Genomic DNA, 26,127 nt, shown 5'->3' on the forward strand with positions numbered 1-26,127 from the left:
CTCCTTTTAAGTTTCTGCTTTAGATGCACTCGGTGACTTCAATACATTATGTAGTAAAAGAGAGGACCCGCTCCCAACACCCACGGGAACGCTGCACCACTTGTCACGTCCCCTAGCCTCGTCTGCCCCGCCCCCAGGATCTCGCCCCGCCCCCTAGTGTTGTCTGCCCCGCCCCTTCGGGCTCTTGTCCCGCCCCCCGCCGCGCCTTCGCCCTTTCGACGCACGTGTACGTCGGGAATTAGCTAACGCTTTCCAAGATGGCGCGTGTGCTGAAGGCGGCGGTTGCGAGCGCCGTAGGTGAATACTCCGGGCTCGGGGCTGTCCGAGGGTGGGGTGTGCGGGACGGGACGCCAGGGCCAGAGGAGGCCGCTCCGTGGCCAGCGCTCCTGGGTCTGCTGCGCTCTGCCCTCGAGATGCGTTCCTTGGCCGCTGTCAGCACCTTTAGACAGAGAGAGCCAGCCTTCCAGGCACGACTGGGTTAGCGTGGGGTTTTCCTTGTGTGTTTGCGTGTCACAGTCACCACTTCTCTGAGTGGCCCCGGAGGCGAGGGCACCCGGCTAAGGGGCAGCAAGGCTGGACCAGAAGTAAATGCAGTAAATGGCAGAGGGACAGTGAGGTTGTGTTTACCGCACCCCGTGAGAGACGGGGGAGAAACCAGAGGAAGGACAAGCCTTGTGAAAACGCAGGCTGAACTCTGGGCTCGGCCAGCATCCTTCTGAGAACTCTGGAAGGTCAGTTGTGTAAAGAATACGGAAGGAGCGTTTTTTCCCACATGGCCTAAGATATTCCTTATTTTGTATAAAATCAGGGAAGAAAGCAGTAGACTGATTGGAAGTTTCTTTGAGTTTTCTACACCACCATTAAAAAAAGTAGCCTCAAGTTTTCTGTCACCGCAGTCCATCTACTTTCTCCTCTTTCTCTTTTTCTTTTCTTCATCCTTCATCAGAGGGGCAACTATTTCCCTTAATCTGAAATTCCCTGTTAGAAGTGCCGAGTGGTGACGTCTCTGAGTTACTCCTGAACGTTCGTGACAAATCCTTCAGCTGAGCACCTTAAGAAAGTGTTTAAGGGGATGAACTTTCAATAATGTTACGTTTCTCTCCTAGAAAGTGCTGTATGTTCCACCTATTCAAACTGACAGTTCAAGTCGTCTTTCGAAGTCCCGTCTCAAACTGAACATGTTCTTTATTTATTGATCTCTGTAGTCTTTCTTACCAGGCACAAAATGTCTTATGCATCTATCATTGCAAGTCACCAGGGCTAAGTGATGAGAACCACGCAAAATGTGCCGTAATAGTTGTAGCTGTCTCAGCTGTGGATCCGTTTAAAGAGGTGATACGTATACAGGAAAAAATATAACAATAGGCTGAGCACAACTTATTAAAAATTAATCTCTAATTAATAGGTGATACTCAAGGTTTGATAATAACATGCCCTCCTGGCCCCTCTTTCCTCTCCTTGGTAAAATACAAGGCAGCATCTGAGCTCACATACCATTGCAATAGCCCTTTTCAAAAGAACTCATAAAACAGTCATCTCATCTCTTAGAAAGCTGTCTCTGAGGAAATAGACATTGCTCATAGAACATACACTGAAGATATTAAAAACTGAGAACCAAAGAATGGTAAAGAATGTCAGAGGGATGAGAAAATTAAATATCATGGTTGCACAACATCAAGTTTGTTGTCAGACAGACCTAGGCTTAAGGCCCAGCTTTGCCACTCAGTGTGACCCGCAAGGAAATTAATCAGGTCTATTTTTTTTCTCTAAGTGGGAAAAATCTGAAGTACTCACTGAACTATTACTATTCTCTCTAATTTATGGCCATTGAGACTAATAGGCAGAGCTGGGCCACCCCATGATACACTCTTGCTTCAGAATTTGTGATCACAGTTTGTATAGGCAAGATTGTGTGGTAGCATTGTTGCATAAAAGTAACGACAAAATTAACCTGTGCGTCTTTATTGGGAGAGGTCAGATCAGGGAGATGTTATGCCGTGGGATCTGTCCTACACCCATGAAAGATCCCAGCAGTATGGAGAATGCCTAGAGACTGGGCCATATGTGCATTGGGGGTAATAACTTCTATAAGATATTAGAGTCCCCAAGATGAAACAACAGTCATGAGCAGTGTGGGCGGATTAGAGGGTTACTAAAGCAACTGATTTCAACTTGGAAAAATTGTAAATCAGTATTCCTGTATCAAAAAGTGAAAAGAATACTATGCTTATAATAGCTTCCAGCAGCATTATTCCATGAGGATGTCAGTAGTCACTAAACACTGAAATACTGTCAACAATGTTCTAAAATCAGAGCCCACACGAGTAGATTTTCAAGAGTGAAAGAAGAGTAATCTCCTTGTCATAAAAAGTAGTAAGTTATGGATTGATGAAATGAAACAGTGACTACAGGAGCACTATGTGTGCCAAAACATTCTCCAAATACAAACAGTTCTTTAGTTATTAAATAAGAGTTTGAACGTAAGAGCAGTCCTATGTATAGGGCAGGTGCACAATCACCTTTTTCCTTTAAAAACGTAAAATGCATTAGAAGTCAGAGATGCTTACATTTATAAGCAAGTTATTGATGTAACCTTTTTAAAAGTGACAGTAATGATAATCCTTGGAATTTATAATGTACCGGGCACTTTTCTAAACCTTTTGTATGTAATATTCGTTTTAGTCTCATGACAATATTATGAGGTAGGTATTATCTTCCTATATGAGAAACAGAGGCACAGAGAGGGTAACTAGCCCAAGGTACACACCAATGGTAGCATCAAGATTTGAACCAGAGCAGTCTAGCACAAGAGCCCACATTCTTAACCATAAAGCATGCTACCTCTTACACTTACACACAAAACCTGAAGGTGAACATATAAATAATAATTTGAATATTAGAGAAGAGGCATTTTTACATGTGTATTTTTAGAAATACTTTTATTCAGTAGTTGTTGGGGGGAAATTAAGGGGAAGGGAATATAACTTCCGAGTCATATATATATTGCAAGAACTGAATACTAATAAAGATGCATGTTTCTTTTGTAACTTTTATGCACATCTTTGCATAAAGGAAAAGCAAAATGAAAATAGTGTATTCCAAAGGCTGGCTTTGATCTATCCTATTTTAGAGGCTTGAACCCTAGATGACTCCACTTTTTATTTCATTGTGGTTGAATATATCTAACTTAAAATTTACAGTTTTAACCATATTTAGGTATACAGGTCAGTGGCATTAAGTACCTTCATATTGTGCAACCATCATCATCTCCAGAACTTTTTCATCATTCCAAGTTGAACCTCTCTGTACCCATTCAACAATAACTCTCCCATTATCCCAAACCCTAGCCCCTGGTAACCACTATTCTACTTTCTCTCTCTGAGTGTGACTACCCTAGGTGCCTGTTATAGGTGGAATGTGTTTACAATTTATATACAATGTGTATCCTTTTGTGACTGGCTTGTTTCCCTTAGCTTAATGTTTTCAAGGTTCACCCATGTTGTGTTATATGTCAGAACTTCATTTCTTTTTAAGGTTGACTAATATTCCATTGTATGCGTAGACCATACTTTAGTTATCTTTTCATCTGTTGATGGATACGTGTTATTTCCACCTTTTGGCTTTTGTGAATATACACTTAGGAAATGGGTATATAAATATCTCTTCAAATTCCTGCTTTCAGTTCTTTTGGGTATATATCCAGAGGTGGGTTGCTGGGTCAAATGGTAATTTTATGTTATGACCCCACTTTTAAGGAACATGAAACTAGCAGAAAAACAGGAGAAGCTCAGAAAAACAAATCAGGTTAAACACACACAATTTGTTCCAATTTGGCTTGCAAAGGATTGGTTTTGTGAAAAAAGTTAGTTTTGAAAATGGAAACTGAACCTGTTAAAGACAAGAGTGGCCAAGTTACATGACTGTGAGGATAGATCTATGATGGAGTCATATGGAAGTGGGGTAACAGAACTGTTGTCTATTTACTAACTGCAATGAGTAAAAAATGATTCCTAATCATAGTTTTAAACAGGATGAAAATACGTGTATGGTGCCTCTGGTTGAAGGCTGAAAATGAATGGGTTTCTTATCAAACTAACTTGAAGGCACTTGTGATGAACGACTTTCTAAGTATGTCTGTCTCCTCAAACCAGATGTGCAAAAATTCAAACTTAAAAACTTATTACAGGGGCTTCCCTGGTGGCGCAGTGGTTAAGAATCCGCCTGCTGACGTAGGGGACACGGGTTTGAGCCCTGGTCCGGGAAGATCCCACATGCCGCAGAGCAGCTAAGCCCATGCGCCACAACTACTGAGCCTGCGCTCTAGAGTCCGTGAGCCACAGCTACTGAAGCCCGTGCACCTAGAGCCTGTACTCCGCAACAAGAGAAGCCACCGCAATGAGAAGCCCGTGCACCCCCCGCCCGCTGCAACTAGAGAAGCCCACGTGCAGCAAGGAAGACCCCACGCAGTGATAAATAAATAAATAAATTCGTTTGAAAAAAACACTTATTACATGTTCTAAAATTAGATTATGTGAAGACTGCACAACTTTGCAAATATACATAAAACAGAATTGGACACTTCAAATGGGTAAACTTTATAGTATATAAATTATATCTCAATATAATATCTCAATATTTCTGTTAAGAAAACCTCATTACAAATGATTATTCACATTCTATGACACTTTATGTACAAATTTAACATATAATTTCTTTAAACAGTAAGTACCCTTAATGTGTTTGAGTATAGACCCTTGCAGCTAAACCTTTTCTTACTTGGAGTCGATGTCGAGAAAGCCTGGCCTGAAATAAAAACAATCTGAATGGAAAGGAATGCAATGTTATTTTTAAGTCAAGCCACTAAAAGTATTTAGCAAGAAACAATATTGAAAGAAAGTTGAAATTAGAGTTAATCTACATACCAGATTTGGTAACATATCCATTTCTTGTACATCAGATTCCTGACGTGAGTGAAAGTTAGTTGTTCATCTTTACAATCCTGTTTCTTTTTAACACTCCTATTTTTAAGTATCTCATACCTTTATTCACACATATGTATACATTGTAGTTTATTCATGGGAAGTAATCCTTTCTGGAATAGTCACGAATTGCACATTATGGTGTTCAAAGTAATGTAGTTCTGTTGTACTTTCTGAGAGAAACCTAAAACTAAAAAGCTGTGGATTCCTATAGTTGGGGTGCAATCTGAAATAAAAACATCTTTTAAAAGTTGGCAAAAGTCAAAGGAGAAACTAATATTTTTAAAGTTCAGTTCACAACAAATTCTTCAGCAACACAATTTTTTTTTTTCAGCAACACAATTTTTAAAGTATCTGTAAGGATCTATATCACTGTAACCCCTTTATTCTGTTTCTTACCCCAATTTGCTTGGTCTGTAGGATTTCACATTTCACTCATAGACTCCTCATTAACACTTTTTTTTGTGGATGTAAAGTAATACCTAATTGTTTTGATTTGCTTTTCACTGATGGCGAATGATGTTGAATATCTTATGTGCTTTTTGGCCATTTTTATATCCTTTACCCTTCATTTTATAATTTATTTATTTTATTTATTTATTTTTGGCTGTGTTGTGTCTTCATTGGTGTGCGCGGGCTTTCTCTAGTTGCGGTGGGGGGGCTACTCTTCTTTGCGGTGCGTGGGCTTCTCATCGCAGTGGCTTCTCTTGTTATGGAGCATGGGCTCTAGGCCTGCGGGCTTCAGCAGTTGTGGCTCGTGGGCTCTAGAGCACAGGCTCAGTAGTTGTGACTTAGTTGCTCCACGGCATGTGGGGTCTTTCCGGACCAGGGCTCAAACCCGTGCCCCCTGCATTGGCAGGTGGATTCTTAACCACTGTGCCACCAGGGGAAGTCCCCTACCCTTCATTTTAAAGAAGTGGAATTATTGAATTCTCACCAGTATCATCATATTTATTTCTGTCCTATTCCTAGAATATATGCTTTAGGGACCAAATAAAACCAATAAAGTGATGTTTCCTTTCACAAACTAGTTTACACTTCTAGAAGTAAGATCAACTAAAATATGGCCATAAAATCTTGATTTTTACATTATATAAAGATGTTATTATCTTTCTATTTTCCTAACATACAAAGAAGATTTTGTGTTCTGTTAAAAGGAAAAATTATCAGTCATTCTTGTAAAGTGTTCCCTCCTCTCATTTCCAAATGATAAGGAAGTTATGGAGAAAGACTGTAGTGAGGTTTCTAATAGCATGAGTTGCTTGGGCTTCCTTTTCAGTGCCAGAGTTTTTGGAATGTCCCTAAAGCAAACTGGCATAGGATATAAAGCTTCACCTTCACTTGGACTTGGACGTATTGTAATTTACTCCTTGACATTGCCATATGTTCCATTGCTGGCAATAGAATGCCTGCCAGAGAACCTCCCACTGCGCCATCTCTTGTAAAGTTATCACTGGTAAGGAGAATTCAGAAATGCCCAGACTCACTGTTTGATGTACTCTTAAAGTTTCACAGAGCAAACAACACTTTACAGCTCATTGACTGTATCTCCAGTTTTTTTTTTTTTTTACTACAGATACATTCTATATTGAAATTTCATTGCAAATTGCACACATAGTAGAGATGCAAGGAAGGAAGGGAAGAGCAGTCTGACTGATGGTTTTGTTGGTTGTTAGCATTTTTAAAATTCACTGCCACCATGCCCTTCAGATGGTTTCTTGGTCTCCACAGAACCCTGCATGCCACTCAACCAGCAAACAGTCCCTGTGTGTCATTAACAGTAAGAATGGCTGAATTTACTGTACACCTGTTACAAATGTCTTGCACTGTAGTAGTATATTTTTTACATCAAATATCTAATTTTCACAACAAACCAGCAAGGTAGATATTTAGTGGATAGTACCAGTATTTTTTAAAAAGCTAAAATAAAATACAATAGAACAGAAAATATTAGAGCACATCACATCTAGTAAGGATTAGGTATTCTTTTTATAAAATTTGATTTCAATGGTACATTTATGTATGTGTGTACTGGTTTGGAGTACACTTGAATTTCATGATGACACAATGATTCCAAAGAACCGGAGTCACCAAGGAGAACACAAGACCGGGTGGGACAGTGCGTAGAGAAGAGACAGAGCTGGATGACCTCAGTATTGGGTGTCAGTCCCCCCCAGCCAGCGGGCCTCTCCCAGTGGCCAGAGCAGGACAATTTGCCTGTACACGCTCCCCTTTGCCACAGTCCAAGGAACCCTGTCCCCTCCCTGTGGAGGACAGGTGTGACAATGGAGTTGGCCTTGTGACAGTCATGCTCTAAGCGGAGACAAAGGAGCATTTATTGATTCTGAAAGAGGGAGAGTCCCCACAAGGTGATAAGAGCCACTCAGGCTGTGGGCTCTTTATCTCTTGGTGAGGAAGCATTCCACGCCCGAGGCCTATCCTCCTGCAGCTGAGGAGACTGCCTTCCCGACAAGGTATATGGTCTTGAATCAGATCAAGTAGTGCCACTTTCATTTCCCTGTTATCAAAAATTTTAGTAAAGGGGAATTAATTTTATGTTAGCTGAAGCTCTGTAATACTAGGTACTATTTAAAGTGTTATTTCATTAAGAGCTAATAACCCTTTGTTTAAAATATGTATTCTTCAATTTTGCTGTTTCATACTTTTTTATTAAGTGATGTAGTTTTGCAGGATTATATTTAGACCTCGTACACGTATATCGTTTTCATTCTGGGGAGAACCTGGCTCTTAAAGTCCAGTATTTTGGGGACTGAAGAAATAGTAGTACATGGGGAGAACACATTGCAGGCTGCTTCAGTTTCCAAATGAAAGGTTTCTTCACATTAGAAGCAGTTCTGCTTCTAATCCTTCAAAATTATAAGAACAATTTTAAAAAATCGCTCAGAGGAAACTCTCATAAGTTTAAGTACCCTCTTGATCTTTGCTTGTTTTTCCCCCAATAATGAGATATTTTCCTTAGTTGGTAATCATCCAAATAAAGTACACATTAAAAGGTATTTATAGGGCTTCCCTGGTGGCGCAGTGGTTGAGAGTCCGCCTGCTGATGCAGGGGACACGGGTTCGTGCCCTGGTCTGGGAAGATCCCACATGCCGCGGAGCGGCTGGGCCTGTGAGCCATAGCCGTTGAGCCTGCGCGTCCGGAGCCTGTGCTCCCCAACGGGAGAGGCCACAACAGTGAGAGGCCCGCGTACCGCAAAAAAAAAATAAAAACAAAAAAAAGGTATTTATGGTTCTAACTTTAATGAACTTACTGCAGAACGTAAGACAAAAAATTGGTTGTAGGTAGAGAAGAAAATTGCTTGCTATCATCATTAAATGTATGTCGTTTCACTATCACATTCAAACTTACCCTTTATAAAATGCAGAGAATAGCAAATAATCCTTAATGATATGCAGCTATCCTTTAAGTGTTATTGGTAAATATGTTATTATGAAAAATGTCATCCTTTGTCCTGAATTTAGAAAGCTCAGAATTAGCTTTTTAATTCCAGACAGTTATTTCAGAGCAGAGTGAGTAATTCTGACATAAGTTTTTTCATTTATGTACTCTGATTTAATTTCACTAATTAAAAAGAAAAGGTATGTAAATAATTTTTACATAGATGATTATGTTTTGTTTTTTCAAAAATTAATTTTAGAAGGGCATCAATTCTCAGAAGAAGGATCTCAATGCCTGCTCCATTTTTCAGGGCTTTTTCCCAGACTTCAAACTCCAGTTCCAACAGTAAGAACTTTTTCCATGTCCCTGTCCTCGCATCAAGTGGCTGGTCCGGTATGGAACCTCGGTCGACTCAATCATGTCGCAGTAGCAGTGCCAGACTTGGAAAAGGCCAAGGCATTTTATAAGAACGTTCTCGGGGCCCAGGTAGGTGAGACGGTCCCTCTTCCTGAGCATGGAGTATCCGTTGTTTTTGTCAACCTGGGAAATACCAAGATGGAGCTGCTTCATCCACTGGGAAATGACAGTCCAATTGCAGGTTTTCTGCAGAAGAACAAGGCTGGAGGAATGCATCACATCTGCATTGAGGTATTTTAGTTAGTTTAATCCTTGGTATTGTAAATATCTCTTTTAAGATGTCTTTTACTTTTGAAGGCTACATATTGCCGCTGTCGTCAGAAAATTCCATTAAGTTCTTTCAGGGAAATGGTAAAAGTGGTTCTCTTCAAGGATGGATCTATAGGTATATTCTCTTTCCCTCTAGAAAACTGCAAATAATAATGAAAATATGTTTTATTGAAGTCTGGGTTCAACTATACAAAGGCCACTGAAGTTGGCCAAAACAGATTTGCGTCTTTGCTGTAGTATTTATTGACCACGTACGACCTTCCATGCGATAGGAACACACTGCTTTCACTGTCACAAGGCAATTAGAAGAAACAAGTGACAAGACTTTATAAAGTAAGAATTTCCATATACATGCCTATTATTATAATTATTTTCTATCTTTAAAATTCTAATAACTTGTTCCTTATTACAAAGGCAATACATTTTCAATTACTGACTGATTTCTCAGATCTTCTCAGTTGCATCTGCTAACAATTCCTGAAAAAAACCATGAAGTGTTAGACAAGAACATTCTCATTGGAGAGCCTTTATCTGTAGATGTTCATGTTCAGATAACTGCTTCTGGAATATCAGCATTACCAATTATGCTTCAATTTAAATTATTTTGGTAGGACAAGTCTCTTGATAGAAGGAATGACATAATTCATAGTTAGGCCTCATTCCCAATCCAGGAGAGAGGGGGGGTTTGGTTCCAGCATGAACCCAAGAATTTATTCAGTTTACATTGCAAATATATTTGAGAACCTACCGCGTGTACTCCACGGAGGGCTTGGATTCAGCAGTGAGTAAGAAAGGCATGGCCGTGCCCGCGGTCAGGAGGGGCAGCTGCTTACACTGCACTGGGATAAGCAGAATTAACGTGTCTTCTTAGTTGTGCAACGAAGGAAAGATTGATTGCTCCTGGCAGGCCAAGGAGGTGGTAAGGTATCGCAGGGCATGAGTTACAATGAATGTGAAGGAATCCCCAGGTGGACAAGGGGAGGAAGGTATTCTAGGCAGAAGGAGAGCACATAGAAAGGCATCGGGTTATCATAACTACCAGCATTGTGTCCTCTGGCTGGATACGAAATACTAGACGTGCCTTATTTAATTCTCGTAGCTACCCTTGAGGGCTATATTAACCCCATTTGACAGGCGAGTAGTTAGAATAGTTAACTTGCCTGCAGTCACATATGTAGGACATGGCAAAGGTGGGGTTCAAACCCAGGTTTGTTCTGATTCCAGGATCTGCACTGTTAGCCAGGGTGCCAGATTGCCTTCATTGGATTAGCTGAGTTTAAAATTTCAGGTGGGGAAGCCATAAGATAGTGGACAAAGGAGCTAAACAAGGCCTAATATTTAACCTTTATCCCTTTTTTAGGGTGTTAATTTTGGCTGCAAGTCTTTGTTTCAGTGGACTTGAGGGCTTGTCTAAGTCTTCCCAGGATGACAAGCAGGATCCTCAGCCCTTGAATGCACTCATCTCTCTCCCACACTATACTGTCTGTGTTCTACATCAGAGAACCCAGGCCTTCAAAGGAAGCCACTGCGAGTTAGAAGTTCAGTTAAGTAAAACATAGTGGAAGTTGAGTTATGTAAAAGTGAATTCAAAAGTCCAGATTAAAGGGGGGAAATGAAAATGTTTGTCAGTATAAAATGAAGGTAGGTGATAGGAGGAGTTGTGAAGAGTGGTTAGTTAGCTGCTGCATTAGTATGCCACACACCCCATCACGAGTCTCTGCTCTCTGTAAAAAATAAAATGTCTTGACTGGGTAGATGTTATTTTTCTATTCTCAGTCTAAGATGAGCTGTCCCAGGCTGATGGCACAGCTCTGCTGTCAGTAATGTATGACTTACAGGGTAGCTCCAGGCCTCACCAAAGGCAGAGAGAGAATACAGGGCAGGTATCTTCAGGGGGTGATCTCGAAACCAAACATATCACTCCTGTTCCTGTCGTTGGTTTGGTCACATGGCACACTCGACCTCAAGTGTAGTCTGTTGTCAGGCACTTACATGCCTTGCTAAAACCTGGGGCCTGGTATAATTAAAAGGGGGAAATGGAAAGTGGGTACTGGAGGCCACCAGTTTATGCTAGTTGGTAATTTTTAAAAGTGGTATTGCAGGGATAGCATGACACTTTTTTCTGAATGAAGATATGCTTTAAGGTGGAGTCATTTGAGAATCATTGTCACCTGCTGTGGAAACCTGTGAAATGAAGTTGTTACCACACGCAGGGGCTTGGTTCCCTAACTCACCAGAGAGAGCAGAATTCCTCACCGATCCTTGAACAGGAAAAACATTTTTGTTGAATGAACCTGCAGAGATTTCAGAGTTAATTATTTTACCATAGTGTAACCTAGTCTCTCCTGCTAATACAACTGAGGTCTGAAATTGTCTTCCACTGGAAGTACAAAGGTGATAGAACTCGTCAGAAGATATTTCTTTGGTCATTCCAGTTTCTGTGGCCACATAATACGTTATCCCTACACTTCAGGGTGTGATGACAACTATTGTATCTTGCTGGGGATTTTGTGGGTTGGGAGTTTGGGGGAGGGCTCTGCTGGGCAGTTCTTGCTTGGGGTCTGTCCTGCAGCTGCGGTCAAACATGGAAGTGAGGCTCCGCCGGGCCGGGTGTCCCACTCACGTGCTGGTGGCTGCTGCTGGCTGGGCGCCGGGTATGCAGCTGGGCCTCCCAGCAGAGCACATGTGTGTGATCCCTGCAGCTCCACAAGCTGAGGGCGCTTCTCAGGACAGTTGGACTTCTTACCAGGCAGTGGACTTGCTGACTCCTTACCGGCCAGAGTGAATGTCCAAGACTCTGTGGGACTGTGTGGCATTTCCGTCCTGGCCTCGGAAGTCCCACAGCAGCACTTCTGCTGTCTGTTGGTCATAAACAAGTCCTCGAGGCTGACCAGATGCAGGGGGAGAGGAGAAGCTGAGAGGCTATGGCCGCATCTTACAAGTGCTACAGCCATCCATGTAGTGATGTGTTCTAAACAGAAGGAATGTGTGTGAAACTTCTAGAAGGTCTAGAACGATTTTATTTTCAAATAGCCAGAAGTGGGAACCAGGACCATTCCCTCTGCAAGAGGAGGCAACCTGTCTAGCCTTTGTGAATAGAAGGAGACTCAAGAGAGGGGTACTTGAAAGGTGGAAGGTGATAAATACACGTGTGTTTGGCTTTCCCTAGAGGAAGTTTGGAGGTCATCTTGTTCCGTCTTTTTCTTGCTGACATGCGCACCCAGCAGCCTCAGTTGTCTGGCACAGCTGTGCTGGCGTGCATGTGTGCTTCTGACCTTTCGCAGGCCTCTCCCTGAGGAGAAGCTTGTGGTATCGAATAGAACTACCCCTGCTTTCGCTAAATAACTTAGACAGCAAGGTATGTCACAGTGAAAACCTTAAAGGCCACTGAAAATATTTACTTATTCAACAAATTAGTACTGTTGTAAAAATATTTAAGTGCTTCCATGCTGGTCGGTAAATAGCTGCTGCTCTAAACCTTCTGAGTAACATCCTCCTTCCAGAAGGACCCTTCTCTGAGACCCCCTCAGACATCTCCCCCCGCCACACACACACAGTTCAGCGACTGAAGGCTTACTACTCAGCACAGCGGGGGTCCTCCAGGACCCTGGATAAGGTGCCTTCTGTTCTGTTTGGTTGGTGTCTTTGTCTGTTACGTTCCTGGTCATTAAGCGTTTTCAGGGTCACTGTGACTTTCACTGCATTAGGTGCCGGGATGTGTAGCTACACAAAAAAGTCCCGGTCCTCTCAGGATTGCCCGCTGCTTCACGTTTTTATGTGTGCCCTGCACTTCCCACAGAGGATTAGAGGTGACTGGCCAAAATACAGCCTATGAGATACTAAAGGATAAACCTAAGTAACAGTGCAAGTTAGAACAAAGGAAAATGAATCAAGAGAAAACTCAAGGTAAGATTAGTGTACCCACTCGTTCTGTCAAATATTTCCTTCTAGTTGCCAAAACAAAAGGGAAAATAAATACTATTAAAAACAGTCGTGGCCCCTTCCCCTTCTTCCCCTCCCTTCGTGCCATCCTGGAGACTTTAGGTAGAGCAGAGCCAAACACTAGTGCACGCTGCTGGGGAGAGCGGGGGAGCCCAGAGCGGGGTGCGGGGCCACGTGGGATGAGGGGCCCCCTCGAGCAGAGCTGCCTGCTGTGGGAAAGCTGGAGGCCGAGTAGGGTACCCATGCATTGGGAGCCTCCAGCGCAGGGTGTCCAAGTCTGAGCAGAGGATGCCACCAGGCTTGGGGCGTCAGAGTGAGAAGGGCAGCAGTGCTGGGGGCCAGCCCAATGCAGGGAGTGGGGTCCCAAGCATGTTGGGAGCATAGGGTGTGAGAGCCTGAGCAGAACGTGTGCACGCGTGCATGCACGTGCAGGGGGCACCTGGTGTGGGGAGGCAGGGCCTGAGCTGTGTGTGGAGTGTGTCAATGCCGTGGGAGACGACGACTCATGGGGAGGTGAAGCCAAGCGGGCTTGTGGATGGGGTGGCCGCTATGGGCAATCAGGGCCTGAGCAGGGTGAGGAAGGTGTACACACGTTGGGGCCACTCTGTGCAGGAGGGGGGGACCCAAGCAAGGTGGCGAGGACTTGAGTACGGGGAGTGGGGTGGGAGGCCCTGATGCAGGGGGCCAGGCCCAGCGAATGGGAGCTTAGGTGGGGTGAGGAAGCAACCAGATGGGGTAGGGGGAGGACACGTGGGGTGAAGCGAGCGTTGCTGAGGGAGGGGCAGCAACAGGGTAAGGACTGGTTCCGGGGAGGTGTATCAGGTGAGTGGGTATAGCTCCCCAGTGTCGGAGATGGTGGTATAAATACACAAAGGATGTTAGATTATGAAAGAAAAAAACTTTAAGGTGAGAGACTAGCAAGGTAACTTATTTCCTGCGTGCTGGGAAATGTCTGTTCTCCAATGAAGAAGAGAGAAAATTCTACTTTTTGAAAAACTCCATTCTCATTTCGGCTTTACAGTAAACCCTAGGGAATTGCTAAGCTCTACAAGTGATCTGTGTATCACCAGTCCCCAGACGTGGGGCTTTTGTAGAATGATTACATTTCCAGAGAACAAAAGAAGTGGGCAGTTTGATCAGGTTTTTTAACTTTCTCTGTTATTCAATAAGGAAAAATTTTAAAAATTCTGTCTCTTGCCAACATCATTTTGGAAGAGAAAGGGCATTTTATTACCAAGAATAAACAGAGGAGAAGAAAAAGGAGAAATCCTCTTGGAATAAAAGAGTTCTGTCAATTAAGATATTTAGTTTTTTTAATGTTTTATTATCAACTGGTGAAAATTTCAGAGCAGCATTTGGGAAACTTTCTATATAGCCACCACCAGACCACATAGCAAGTATGGAAGCCAATGTGTGCCCTTCTGAAATAATCCCCAGGACTACACAGGAACCTTCTGAAAACGATACAAAGTGAGAACAGTGTTAGGTTTGCATAATTCACTTAGTTATTTGTTTTTTGGGAAAAGACAGTTGAAACAGAAATGTTTTATTCAGACTTTTAATTTTAACTTCCATGGATTTATATCAGTTTGAAGATTAAATTCATTCATTATTGGTATCAATAAGCACTATTATAATTTTATATAAAATAAAAAGCCTATATTTTTAAGATTAATCAAAATATGCACCATTAAAAGTAGCACATTATTCTTGTTCATAAATTTTGGTCACTGTGAATTACATACCTTAAGGTTTTTAAAAAGATGTTAGGGCTTCCCTGGTGGCGCAGTGGTTGAGGGTCCGCCTGCCGATGCAGGGGACGCGGGTTCGTGCCCCGGTCTGGGAGGATCCCACATGCCGCGGAGCGGCTGGGCCCGTGAGCCATGGCCGCTGAGCCTGCGCGTCCCGAGCCTGTCCTCCGCAACGGGAGAGGCCACGACAGTGAGAGGCCCGCGTAACGCATAAAAAAAAAAAAAAAAAAAAAAAAAAGATGTTATTTAGTCCAACTTCGTGTCTTTCAACAAACAAGATTGCATTGCCGTTTTCAGATGAGGCAGCTGAGGACCAAAGAGAGCATAAGCTTTACCTGAAGGTTCTGAATTCTGATTGTGAGAATCCAAACATTTTTTTATGTGGAGTACTGTCACTCTTAATTTCCAAATTACAGGAGAAAATCAAAATAAATTCCCAGACACAGATACAATACCCCCTGCTGCCTGTCCCCACCCTACCATACCCCCCCAAAACTGATAAGAAGTTGAAATGAATAGCCCAGATATTCACCAATGACATTTAAGGTCTTACAGAGCTATATGATACACAGTTGTAATTGTGCAAAGGACTATAAAAGCAGATTTTCTTAGATGGGTTATTATTGACTATGTTATTTTTATTACTTAGGGGGACAGACTTAATTTCCCAAATCAAATTACTTCGCATTTTTTCTAAGCATTCTTTATACCCTTAGAGTAGATAATGCATCTACTTTCAATTCAGAAAAATTAAAACGTTTTTATTTCATTCTTTTTATCATCGCCAAACAACACATTAGGAGCAGTCTTAGAAAATTGTTAATTTTATGGCAGTACTCTAAACAGAAGGATGGACATGATACAAGATCTTTAAAATCAAAGTCAATGATAGAAATAGTAACAGAAATAGAAATAAACGCTAGTACAATGTCAATTAGGCATTTCCCCCCAAAATCTAAGTTATTAAATCTTAGAAGTATTTCTTGGACTAAGGGATACTGAAGAAGCAGTATACTAAAAATTAAGATGCACTATCAGGGGACTTCCCTGGTGGCGCAGTGGTTAAGAATTGCCTGACAATGCAGGGGACACGGGTTCGATCCCTGGTCCGGGAAGATCCCACATGCCACAGAGCAATTAAGCCCGTGCACCACAACTACTGAACCTGCGCTCTAGAGCCCACGAGCCACAACTACTGAGCCCGTGTGCTGCAACTACTGAAGCCCGTGCATGCCTAGAGCTCATGCTCCACAACAAAAGAAGCCACCACAATGAAAAGCCTGCGCACGGCAACGAAGAGTAGCCCCCGTTCGCCGGAACTAGAGAAAGCCCACGCACAGCAATGAAGACCCAATGCAGCCAAAAAAAAAAAAAATTATAAGATGCAATATCAGAAATGTGGATATTTATAATTGAGTAGAATGTTCTATAATGAAAATATCCATGATCATATGTAGAGTAGAAGTTATCAAAAGGGCACTGTGAAAACAGTCATGATTCTATTATGAAAAATTTCAAACATACAAGAAGTAGAAAAAAATGTAGTGAACTCCCATATTCCCATCACCCAGATTCAACAGTTTTCAAGATCTTGTCACACTTTATCGTTTCTTCCTTTGTTAAACTGTTTAAAAGTAATTCACAGGTCATTTTACCTTTATGTAGTTTGTGTCTCTAAAAAATAAATAACCACAATGACGTTATCATATTGATCAAAATTGACAAAAATACATCTTTTGTCACCATCATATACACAGTTACAAATCACATTTACTAGATTGATTCACGAATGTCCTTATAGTTGATGTGTTCTAATCAGGACCCAAACAAGATCCACTTATTACAAATGTTGTTAATCTCTTTAGGTTCTTTCAAAAAAAAATATTATTAACATCTTACTAGTGCAGTACATTTGTCACAATTAATGAGCCAAATCGATACATTATTATTAACTAAAATGTATACTTCATTCAGATTTTCTTAGTTTTTACCCAGTGTCCTCCAGTGTCCTTTTTCTGTTCCAGGATCCCATCCAGGTACCACATTACGTTTAGTTATCATGTCTTTTTAGGCTCCTCGTGCCTGTGACATTTTCTTAGACATTACTTGTTCTGGATGGCCTAGATATGTTTGAGGATTACTGGTTGGTTTTTTTTTTATAGAATGTCCCTCAGTTGAGATTTGTCTGATGTTTTTCTCATGATTAGACTAGGGTTATTGATTTTGGAGAGGAAGACCACAAAGGTAAAGTGCCATTCGCATTACATCATGTCAGGGGTACATACTATCCACATGACTTATCACTGCTGATGTTGGCCTCGAGCTCCCGGCTGAAGAAGTGTCATCATGTTTCTCCACTGTAAAGATACGATTTTTTTCTTTTTCTCCATATTATAATCTTTAGGAGGAAGTCACAGTGTGAAGCCAAAACTGAAGGAATGGAGAGTTATGCTCCTTGATCATTCCGTAAATTATTTGGAATTTTTCTGTATGGAAGATTTCTCTGTTTCCCCCCATTTATTTATTCAGTCATTTATTCTTCAATCACTTATTTATTCAGTCATTTATTTTATATTATTAATGAGTTATACACATTTATTTTATACTTTAGACTGTAACCCAATACTACTTTATTTTGTTGCTCAAATTGTTCCAGCTTTGCCAGTAGGGCATTTTGGTTGACTCCTGTGTCCCTTTGACATACCCTATCTTTTTTATTTTTCCTCCCATGCTTCCTTATTTTCTGGCACTGCAAGATGCTCCAGACACATCATCTGTGTTCCCTCTGCTAATCTTGAACTGGCCATCTCCCCAAGAAGCCCTGGCTTCTTTCACTAGAGAATGGTGTTAGAAACCAAGATCTGGGCTCAAGATGTGCTTGTTGCCACTGGGGTGTCATTGCTTCTAGGCCTTCTCAGCTAACAGAGCAATGACCTGTGTGTGTATGCTGTATATATACATATATCTGTAAGCATGCCTATATTCAACCATAACTCATAAGATGTCTGTTTGACACGCTCATGAACTCATGAGTTCATACTGATGTCTCTGACCTTAATCCATTACCACATGGACCACTCTAGCCTTCTCCCTTGCTTGTCTATAACCCCTCATTCCAATAGGGAGAAACTTGGCTCCTACCATGTGCCATCCCTTTACTTAATTGTTCAATTTCCGTATGGATATATAGTGATTGTATTAATTTCCTAGGGCTGCCGTAATAAGTTACCACAAACTTGGTGGCTTAAAACAATACAAATTTGTCCTCAGGTTCCAGAGGCCAGAGTCTAAAATCAAGAGGAAAAAATACAGAAGGAACAAAAAAACAGAATAGAGCATAAGAGAGTTGTAGAGCATGGTCAAAAGTTTTAGCAGAGTATACTTGGAGCCCCAGAAAGAGAGAAAATAGAACAGAAGCAATCATTGAAGAAATAGTCGACAAGGACATTACCAATCAGAGGTAAGACATCAACCCACAGATTCAAGCCCAGCAACCCGAAGCAGGGCAAATACAAATGACACCACCTGAGCGCCCCACAGTCATGTTGAGAACCAAGGATAAAAGAAAATCTTAAAAGCAGTCAGAGAAAAACAAGACAACAGAAGTTATGAAATGACATAATATGTAGTGACATTTTTTAGGTACTGAAAAGAAACTGCCAATTTAGAATTCTGTCAATAAATCCAGCCAAGATGGTGTAACAGAGACCAGATTTATCCTTTAGCCTCGAAGAAAAAAATTTAGACAAAATATATGAAATAATTTTTGGCATTGGACATCTGGCAGCACAACACATTGATTTCTCAGAGAAAGAAGACAACCAAGGTAACCCTACAGTTTCCCAGCTTACTGGCTGGAGAGAGTGTTTCCAGGCTGCAGTGCAGGAAGGGAGGATCCAAGTGAAGTTCAGCAGCCTCCCTGCGTTGAGGAGGTGGGAGCAGAAAGGATGGGGAGGCCGTGGTGATCTGAGTTTGCCATATAAAGGACTGGAAAGGAAAGAGCTGCATGGAGAGTATTCTCCAGAGGTCAGCAACGCCTCTCAGCTCTTCATCTGAATAGTGAACAGTGCATGTGTGTGAGGATGCTGCCTGAAGCTGGGAATAGAACTCCTCGAAAGGATTATAGGGGACAGTCCTTACACAGCGATTGATGAAAAAGCCATGTTCTTACCAACCACAGTGGAGAGACCTTGTAATTCATGAGACATTGGGTAGAGTATTCAGAAGAGCTTTGCATTAGTTGTGAGGAAAATTGATCCTAGACTTTGGGCTGCTCTGATCCTTCAGTAGGTGAGTGGATAAATAAGCTGGTACATCCAGACAGTGGAATATTTTTAGCACTAAAAAGAAATGAGCTATCAAGCCATGAAAGGACACAGAGGGATCTTAAATGCATATATTACTGAGTGAAAAAAGCCAATCTGTAAAGACTGTATATTGTATGATTCCAACTATATGGCATTCTGGAAAAGGCAAAACTATGGAGACAGTGAAAAGATCAGGGGTTGTGAGGGTGGGGAGAAATGATGACTAGGCAGAGCAGAGAGGATTTTTAGGGCCGTGAAAGTACTCTGTATGATACCAAAATAATGGATACATGTCATTATACATTTGTCCAAACCCGTAGAATGTACAACACCAATAGTGATCCCTAAGGTAGACTGTGCACTTTGGGTGATAACGCCGTGTCAGTGTAGGTTCATCAGTTGTAGCAAATGTACCATCTGGTGGGGGATGCTGATAATGATGGAGGCTGTGCCTGCTCTGGGGGCAGGGATTGTGTGGGAACTCTCTACTTCTCAATTCTGCTGTGAACTTAAAACTGCTCGATAAAAATAGTCTTTGGGACTTCCCTGGCGGTCCAATGGTAAGGATTCTGTGCTTTCATTGCCAAGGGCGTGGGTTCGATCCCTGGTCGGGGAACTAAGATCCTGCAAGCCACGCGGCATGGCCAAAAAAAAAAATACTCTTTAAAAAAATAACATAACCCCCTGTCACCCTAGAATTCTAACCTTGATGAAAATATCCTTTAAAAATGAAAGTGAACTGAAAACATTTTTAATTAAACAAAAATAAGAAGATTATGCCCAGCAGACCTGTGCTACAAGAAATACCAAAGAAGTTCTTCAGGATGAAGGGAAATGATACCAGGTAAAAACTCAGATCTTTAGAAGAAATGAGGAGCACCAGAAATGGTAAATATGTAGGTTAAAATAATAACTTTTTTATTACCTTAAATTATGTATGAGACAACTGACAATTGAAAATTTTAAAATGCATTGTAGGGTTTATAACATAGAAGTAAAATTTATGACGGTAGTATAAAGGATGGGAGTTGGGCAAATGGAAGTATACTATTGTAAGTTTCATATATTATACATGCAGTGGTAGACTCAGATAAGATCAAAATATACATTGTAAACTCTAGATCAATCAATAAGAAAATTAAGAGATAACTAAAATATAATTAAGGAGATAAAATCAAACACTACGAAAATACATGTTTAAACAAGAGGTCAGGAGAGGAGGAACAAAGTATTAATGAGACAGAAAAAAAGTAAGATGATAGACTTCAATTTAACTATATGAGTATTACATTAAGTTTCATTGGATTAAACATTAATTAAAATGCAAATATTATGTATCTGGATTAATAAAACAAGACACATCTGAAAATGAAATTACAGCAATTTCATTTACAATAGCATCAAAAAGAACAAAATACTAAGGAATAAATTTAACGAGAACAGTCAAAATTGTACTCTGAAGACTATGAAACATTGTTGAAAGAAATTAAAGAAGGCCTGAATAAATGGAAGGATATTCTGTGCTCGTGGATCAGATGACTGAGTATTGTTAAGACGTCAATATTCCCTAAATTAATCTACGGTTTCAGTGCAGCTGCTATCAGATTCTCAGCTGGCATCTTTGCAGAAATGGACAAACTAATTGTAAAATTCACATAGAAATGCAAGGGATCCCAAATAGCCGAAGCAATCTTGAAAGAGAAAAACAAAGTTGGAGGATTCACACTTATTGACTTTAAAACTTACTACCATCAAAGGTAATCAACATGGTGTGGTACTAGCATAAGGATAGAAACAGAGATCAATGGACTACTCTAGAATTAAGAGTCAGACATAAACCCTCATACTTGATTTGCAATGAGGGTACCAACACCCTCCAGTGGGGGAAAAATAGTCTTTTCAACAAATGGCATTGGGACAACTGGATATCCACATGCAAAAGAATGTATTGGAACCCTTACCTCACACCATATGAAGATTCTTTTTATATCTGGACACAACACAGTGACACTTGGGTAGGTGAAAGGCAGAACTCTTTGTTACAGCTCCAAAAGAGAGAAGGCTACCAGGTAGGGCACATGGGGTTGTACTGGGGACAGGGTAACAGCAACTGGAGCTGTAGAAGGTAGCTGAGTGGGACAAGTGGAGGGGGTTTAGCTAGGTTTCATGGGCTCCCTGTAGATTAGCTAATTTGAGTAATTCTGTGGGCTCTGGGGCATAGGGACTGTACCCAGTTGTCTGGTACCTGTCTCTGCAGCAGCTAAGGTGGGCACATACTGGCCCCAGGATATGAGAACCTGATAAGGGAGGTGATTGGCATGCAGGCTTAATCAGTTGCTCCAGAATGAGAACTGACCAGCCTCTACCAGGGCCTCAAAACTGGGTTAAGACAGCATTTCAAAAACAATCCCCGAAAGTTGTATAATACCATATAAAAATTAACCAAACGTGGATCAAAGACCTAAACGTAAGAGCTAAAACTATAAAACTCAGAAAAAAACATAGGTGTACATTTTATGACCTTGGATTAGGCAATGGTTTCTTAGATATGACACCAAAAGCTCGTGATAAACAAGAAGGTTGATAAGTTCGGCTTCATCAAAATTAAAAACTTTTGTGTAATGACAACTCATAGAATGGGGGAGAATATTTGCAAATCATATATCTGATAAAGGACATATCCAGAATATTCAAAGAACTATTACAACTTGTCTTTATCCTTAATAATCTTTATCTGCTTGATGTGTCAGATACTGAGAGGTATGCATGCTTAGTTTGTTTTCTATTTTTCAAGGCAATACTGTTAGGTACATGAAGATTCAAGATTGTTTTATCATCTTGGTTGATTGTTTTTAGGTTGTATATGTTTTTACTTCTGTTAGTATGTTTCATTTTAAGTTCTGTTTTATGTGATATTAGTGTTGCTATATCAACTTTCTTGTGGTTAATATTTACCTGGTATATCTTTTATCCATCCCTTTACTCTTTTCTTGTGTGTGTGGTTTTCTTTAGGTCTATTCCTAGAAGACATTTATATTCTAAAAAGGAGCATATAGCTAAATTTTTTTTTGTTTAAGTATATCTCTCTCAATCAACAAATATATTTAAAAATTTTTATATTCGTATAATCTCGTTTTATAATTCATAAATTTAACCTGTCTCCATTTAAAATAACTACTAATGTACTTGAACTTTTTAACTTTTTTTGGTTTTTATTTCTTTTTTCCTTTTTGCTTTCTATTGAATTGAGAAACTTTTTTTTTTAATTCTTTCTTCCTCTGCTTTTTTAGAGATTACAAACTCTAGTTCGATTTGTTTAGTAGTTAGCCTTAATTCTTTTAACTTACAGAAAACTTCAAACACAAAAAATGACAGTAATATAATGAACTCTCATGTACCAAAATCTAATTTCAACAGTTATCAATTCATGGATAATCTTATTCCATATATACTCCCTCTATCACATTATCACACTTCTCTTTTCTTATGTTAATGTGAAGACATTTCTAGATGTTATGTAATTTCATCCATAAATATTTTAGTTGTGTGTATGTGTTTATTGCATTTTTTATGTATTTATACAAATTCATAATGGCACCTAAAACAAAATTAATGGTAATCCTCTAATATCATGAAATACCTAGTAGGTATTCAAATTTGTTCTTCTATAACTTTTTATAGTGTGTTTGAATTAAAATCCCAATAATGGGCACACATTACTACTGGTTGGTATGTCTCCTTTGAGCCTTTTTGTTGTCATTTAGTTTTGTGTGTGTGTGTGTGTGTGTGTGTGTGTGTGTGTGTGTGTAAGCAGGGGTCTTGAATGATAATTTAGCTAGTTTAAAATTCTAGATTGACATAATTTTACCTCAGTACTTTGACATTACTCCCGTATCTTCTGGTCTCTGTTCCTACTAGTAAGAATTTGTTCAGTTCAATTGTAGGGAGTTGTTGTTTTTCCCTGAGAGCTCTTAAGATATTCTCTGTATCACTGATGTTATTCAGTTTCTCTATTATATGTATAGGTATTGGTTTATCTTTATTTATCCTGCTTTATTCTCAGGTGCACTTTTAATTTGAGGACTCAAGTCTTTCTTCAATTATGGAAAATTATCAGTTATCTATTCAAATATTGCTGTTGTCACTCCATCTGGTCTCTCTTTCTTTAGCTCAGTTTTGCTAGAATATCTGAATCTGTCTTCCATATCTTTTAATATTGCTTTAACATATTTTTATCTATCTTCACCAGTCCCTGCTATGTGCATATGCCTTCAAATGCCAGTGGAATCTTGTCCATGAACTGTCACCAAACTCTTTTGTTCAATAGGCAACACTAGAGAAGGACAAGTTATCGTCTAACCATTAAGAAGAGTCCAGATTTCCCTTCTTATAACCTAAATGTTTATTAGTAGGGGAATGATTAGGTCACCTTTCGTATTTCTATAAAGTAATTAATTAGGACACTATGTAGTAGGTTAAAAATTGTTGACCTATATGTACTGACATGAAAAAATTGCTAAAATATATTACATAAAAAAGCAAATACAAATAATGCATACAGAAAGCATCATGTACCCCTGTACACACATGCACACACACACAACGTATGTGTGTGTGTGTATATATATAAACTTTAATTGATATACATGTTAGTTAGCCAGACTGCAAAGTTCAGAGCCAGCTATGAAGTTTAGAGCCAGCTATGAAGTTTAGAGGACACATGGTCCTCCAGAAGACCACCCTTACTCAGTATCATCTGCAAATTTAGAGTTTTCCAAAACCACCCTCATGCTCAATAACGCCCTAGAAATGCTCACAGAGCTCCCCGAAAGCTATTACACTCATTCTTTTGGTTTATTACAGAGAAATGATACAGACCAAAACAGCCAATGGAAGAAACGCAGAGGGCAGCGTCTGGGAGGGCTCTAAATGCAAAGCTCCCATTTTCCTCAGGACACGTGACCATTCTGGCATTGATGTGTGACAGTATGCCTTGAGTATTGCCAACCAGGGAAGCTCACACAAACTGAAATGTTGAGTTTTTCTTGGGGCTTTACTACTTAGGCATGGTCGATTGATAGATTGCCCACATGGTTCAACTCAGTCTCCAGATCAGCTGATATCATGTGACCCATAGCTCCCACCTTAAATCACATGGTTTCTGGCATGGCCAGCCCCTACCCTAAGACTATGATGGCCAGCTCTACTTTGAGATCCAGATTGGTCAGCTTCTACCCTAAACAGAGACTCTCCTATCAGGTTATATAGGTTATCTCCCACAAGTCAAGGGCAAAGACACTCCTATCAAGGTTACAAAAATTATCTCCCAGAAGTCAAGGCCAGATCCCTCGTAGACAAAACCAGATTCTTTACTACTTCATACATATGTAAGGATTATAAATATATTTTAAGATTTGGAAGAGCATACATCAAACTGAGGACAGTAGTTACCTCTGGAGCAGGAAGTATTATTAGTGGTAGTCAAGGGGTTCTTAGCTCTACCTGTATGTTTAAATTTTCATGTACTGTATAATTTTTAACTTATCTTTAAATGGAAAGACTGAATTTAGACTAACTTTGGGAAAATGGAAAAAGAAGTCAAATTCAGTAGAATGAAATTCATTATACGCAGATACAAAAGGGGAAGCTATCAGGAATCCAACTGTTCTGAGAAAGCTGAGACTAGACCAGCTATTTCAAAATAGCATGAAATGACCATCATAGTCTGGGCATGACTTTGAAATAGCTATCAGGTTTAAAAAGAAACATTGTCAGGAATGTACAAGTAGAATGTACTCTGAAGAAATTATAGTTTATTTATAGTAACATTTAGTATCCTTATCAGTGGTTTGACCAGTTTTAGAATCCAGTATGTAATCCTGGGCTCTTTGAAAGTAAGATTGTATAAATATGAACATTTGTTAAATCTATATTTGGGTACATGGGTGTTATTCTCTCTGGATTTTTTTAAAATTATTGTTTGTAATGCTATTAGATCATTAAACTCCAGGGTGATGTATGACTGCCTAGGAATACAGGGATTCTTACTATCCCTTTCTATCCACTTACTGGGTTCCAAGTCTAGGAGGATGATTTTCCAAGACAGAGGAGAATTACTCTTCCATCAGGTATTTAGAAACAGATTTGCTCCTTTCCTAGACTGCTAATAAGTATGAAGAAAATAGAAATGTTTTAGAAGAGACTTGCAAAATTATAAATGTATGCATTTTTTTAGAATGGAGAAAAACATTTTGGTGACAGTTTAATAGTGATTTTCATGTATATGAAGTTCTAATCTCAAAAGTAATAACCAGACAGTTTGTCAGGTGAGAGGTTTGGAGATCAGGGAAGCACTCATATTTGCTGAGTACCTTCTATAAACTGTGCTCAAAGCTTCTTATCTGTTATTTTAATCTCTTGGCCATTTATATGGCAGGCCTCATGTCCCTCTTATAAATGAAGAACCCAAGGCTCTTAGGAAAAACAATTTATGCAGTATCGTCAACAATACTGCTAGACGAACATGCTATGAAGTGTAGCATACATTATTTAGGTTGTAAGAAATGTTTGCTAATGGTGAAAATTCTTAAGCATTGTGCTTGCTTACCTAGGAAAATTTAGCAACTTCTTTTCCTTGTCTAGAAGTATTAAGCTTATTTCTGTGCTGGTTTAAGAATGGCTCTGCCCAAAGGCAGAGAGCTCGCAGTTTCTTCTAAGCCTTACGATATTATAATTTGGTATTTTTATGACCTCAAATGTGTTCTTATTTATTTCCTTTTCTCAAGGTGGATAATATAAATGCAGCTGTGATGGATTTGAAAGAAAAGAAGATTCGTATTCTAAGTGAAGAGGCCAAAATAGGAGCACACGGAAAACCAGTGATTTTTCTCCATCCTAAAGACTGTGGTGGAGTCCTTGTGGAACTGGAGCAAGTGTGACTTCTGTTCTCAAGAAACTAAATTAATTGCCCTGAAAAAGCCTTATCAAAATGTGCTTTGGCATTGAGTTCTTCATTGCTTCCATCACTTAAAAGTTAAGTCTAATCACAGAAAGAGATTTTT

The 26,127-nt window shown here is 40.0% G+C and overlaps 1 protein-coding gene across 1 annotated transcript; it reads left to right on the top strand.

The window, feature by feature from the left end:
* The first annotated feature begins 251 nt into the window (after window positions 1-251).
* Window positions 252-26,101, top strand: MCEE (methylmalonyl-CoA epimerase). Its single transcript, XM_065872551.1, has 3 exons — window positions 252-297; window positions 8,690-9,027; window positions 25,852-26,101. The coding sequence occupies exons 1-3, from the start codon at window positions 258-260 to the stop codon at window positions 26,002-26,004; spliced, it is 531 nt and encodes a 176-aa protein (XP_065728623.1). The 5' UTR covers window positions 252-257; the 3' UTR covers window positions 26,005-26,101.
* Window positions 26,102-26,127: the final 26 nt, after the last annotated feature.

Source organism: Phocoena phocoena, chromosome 2 (assembly GCF_963924675.1).
Source record: "Phocoena phocoena chromosome 2, mPhoPho1.1, whole genome shotgun sequence".
NCBI lineage: Eukaryota > Metazoa > Chordata > Mammalia > Artiodactyla > Phocoenidae > Phocoena > Phocoena phocoena.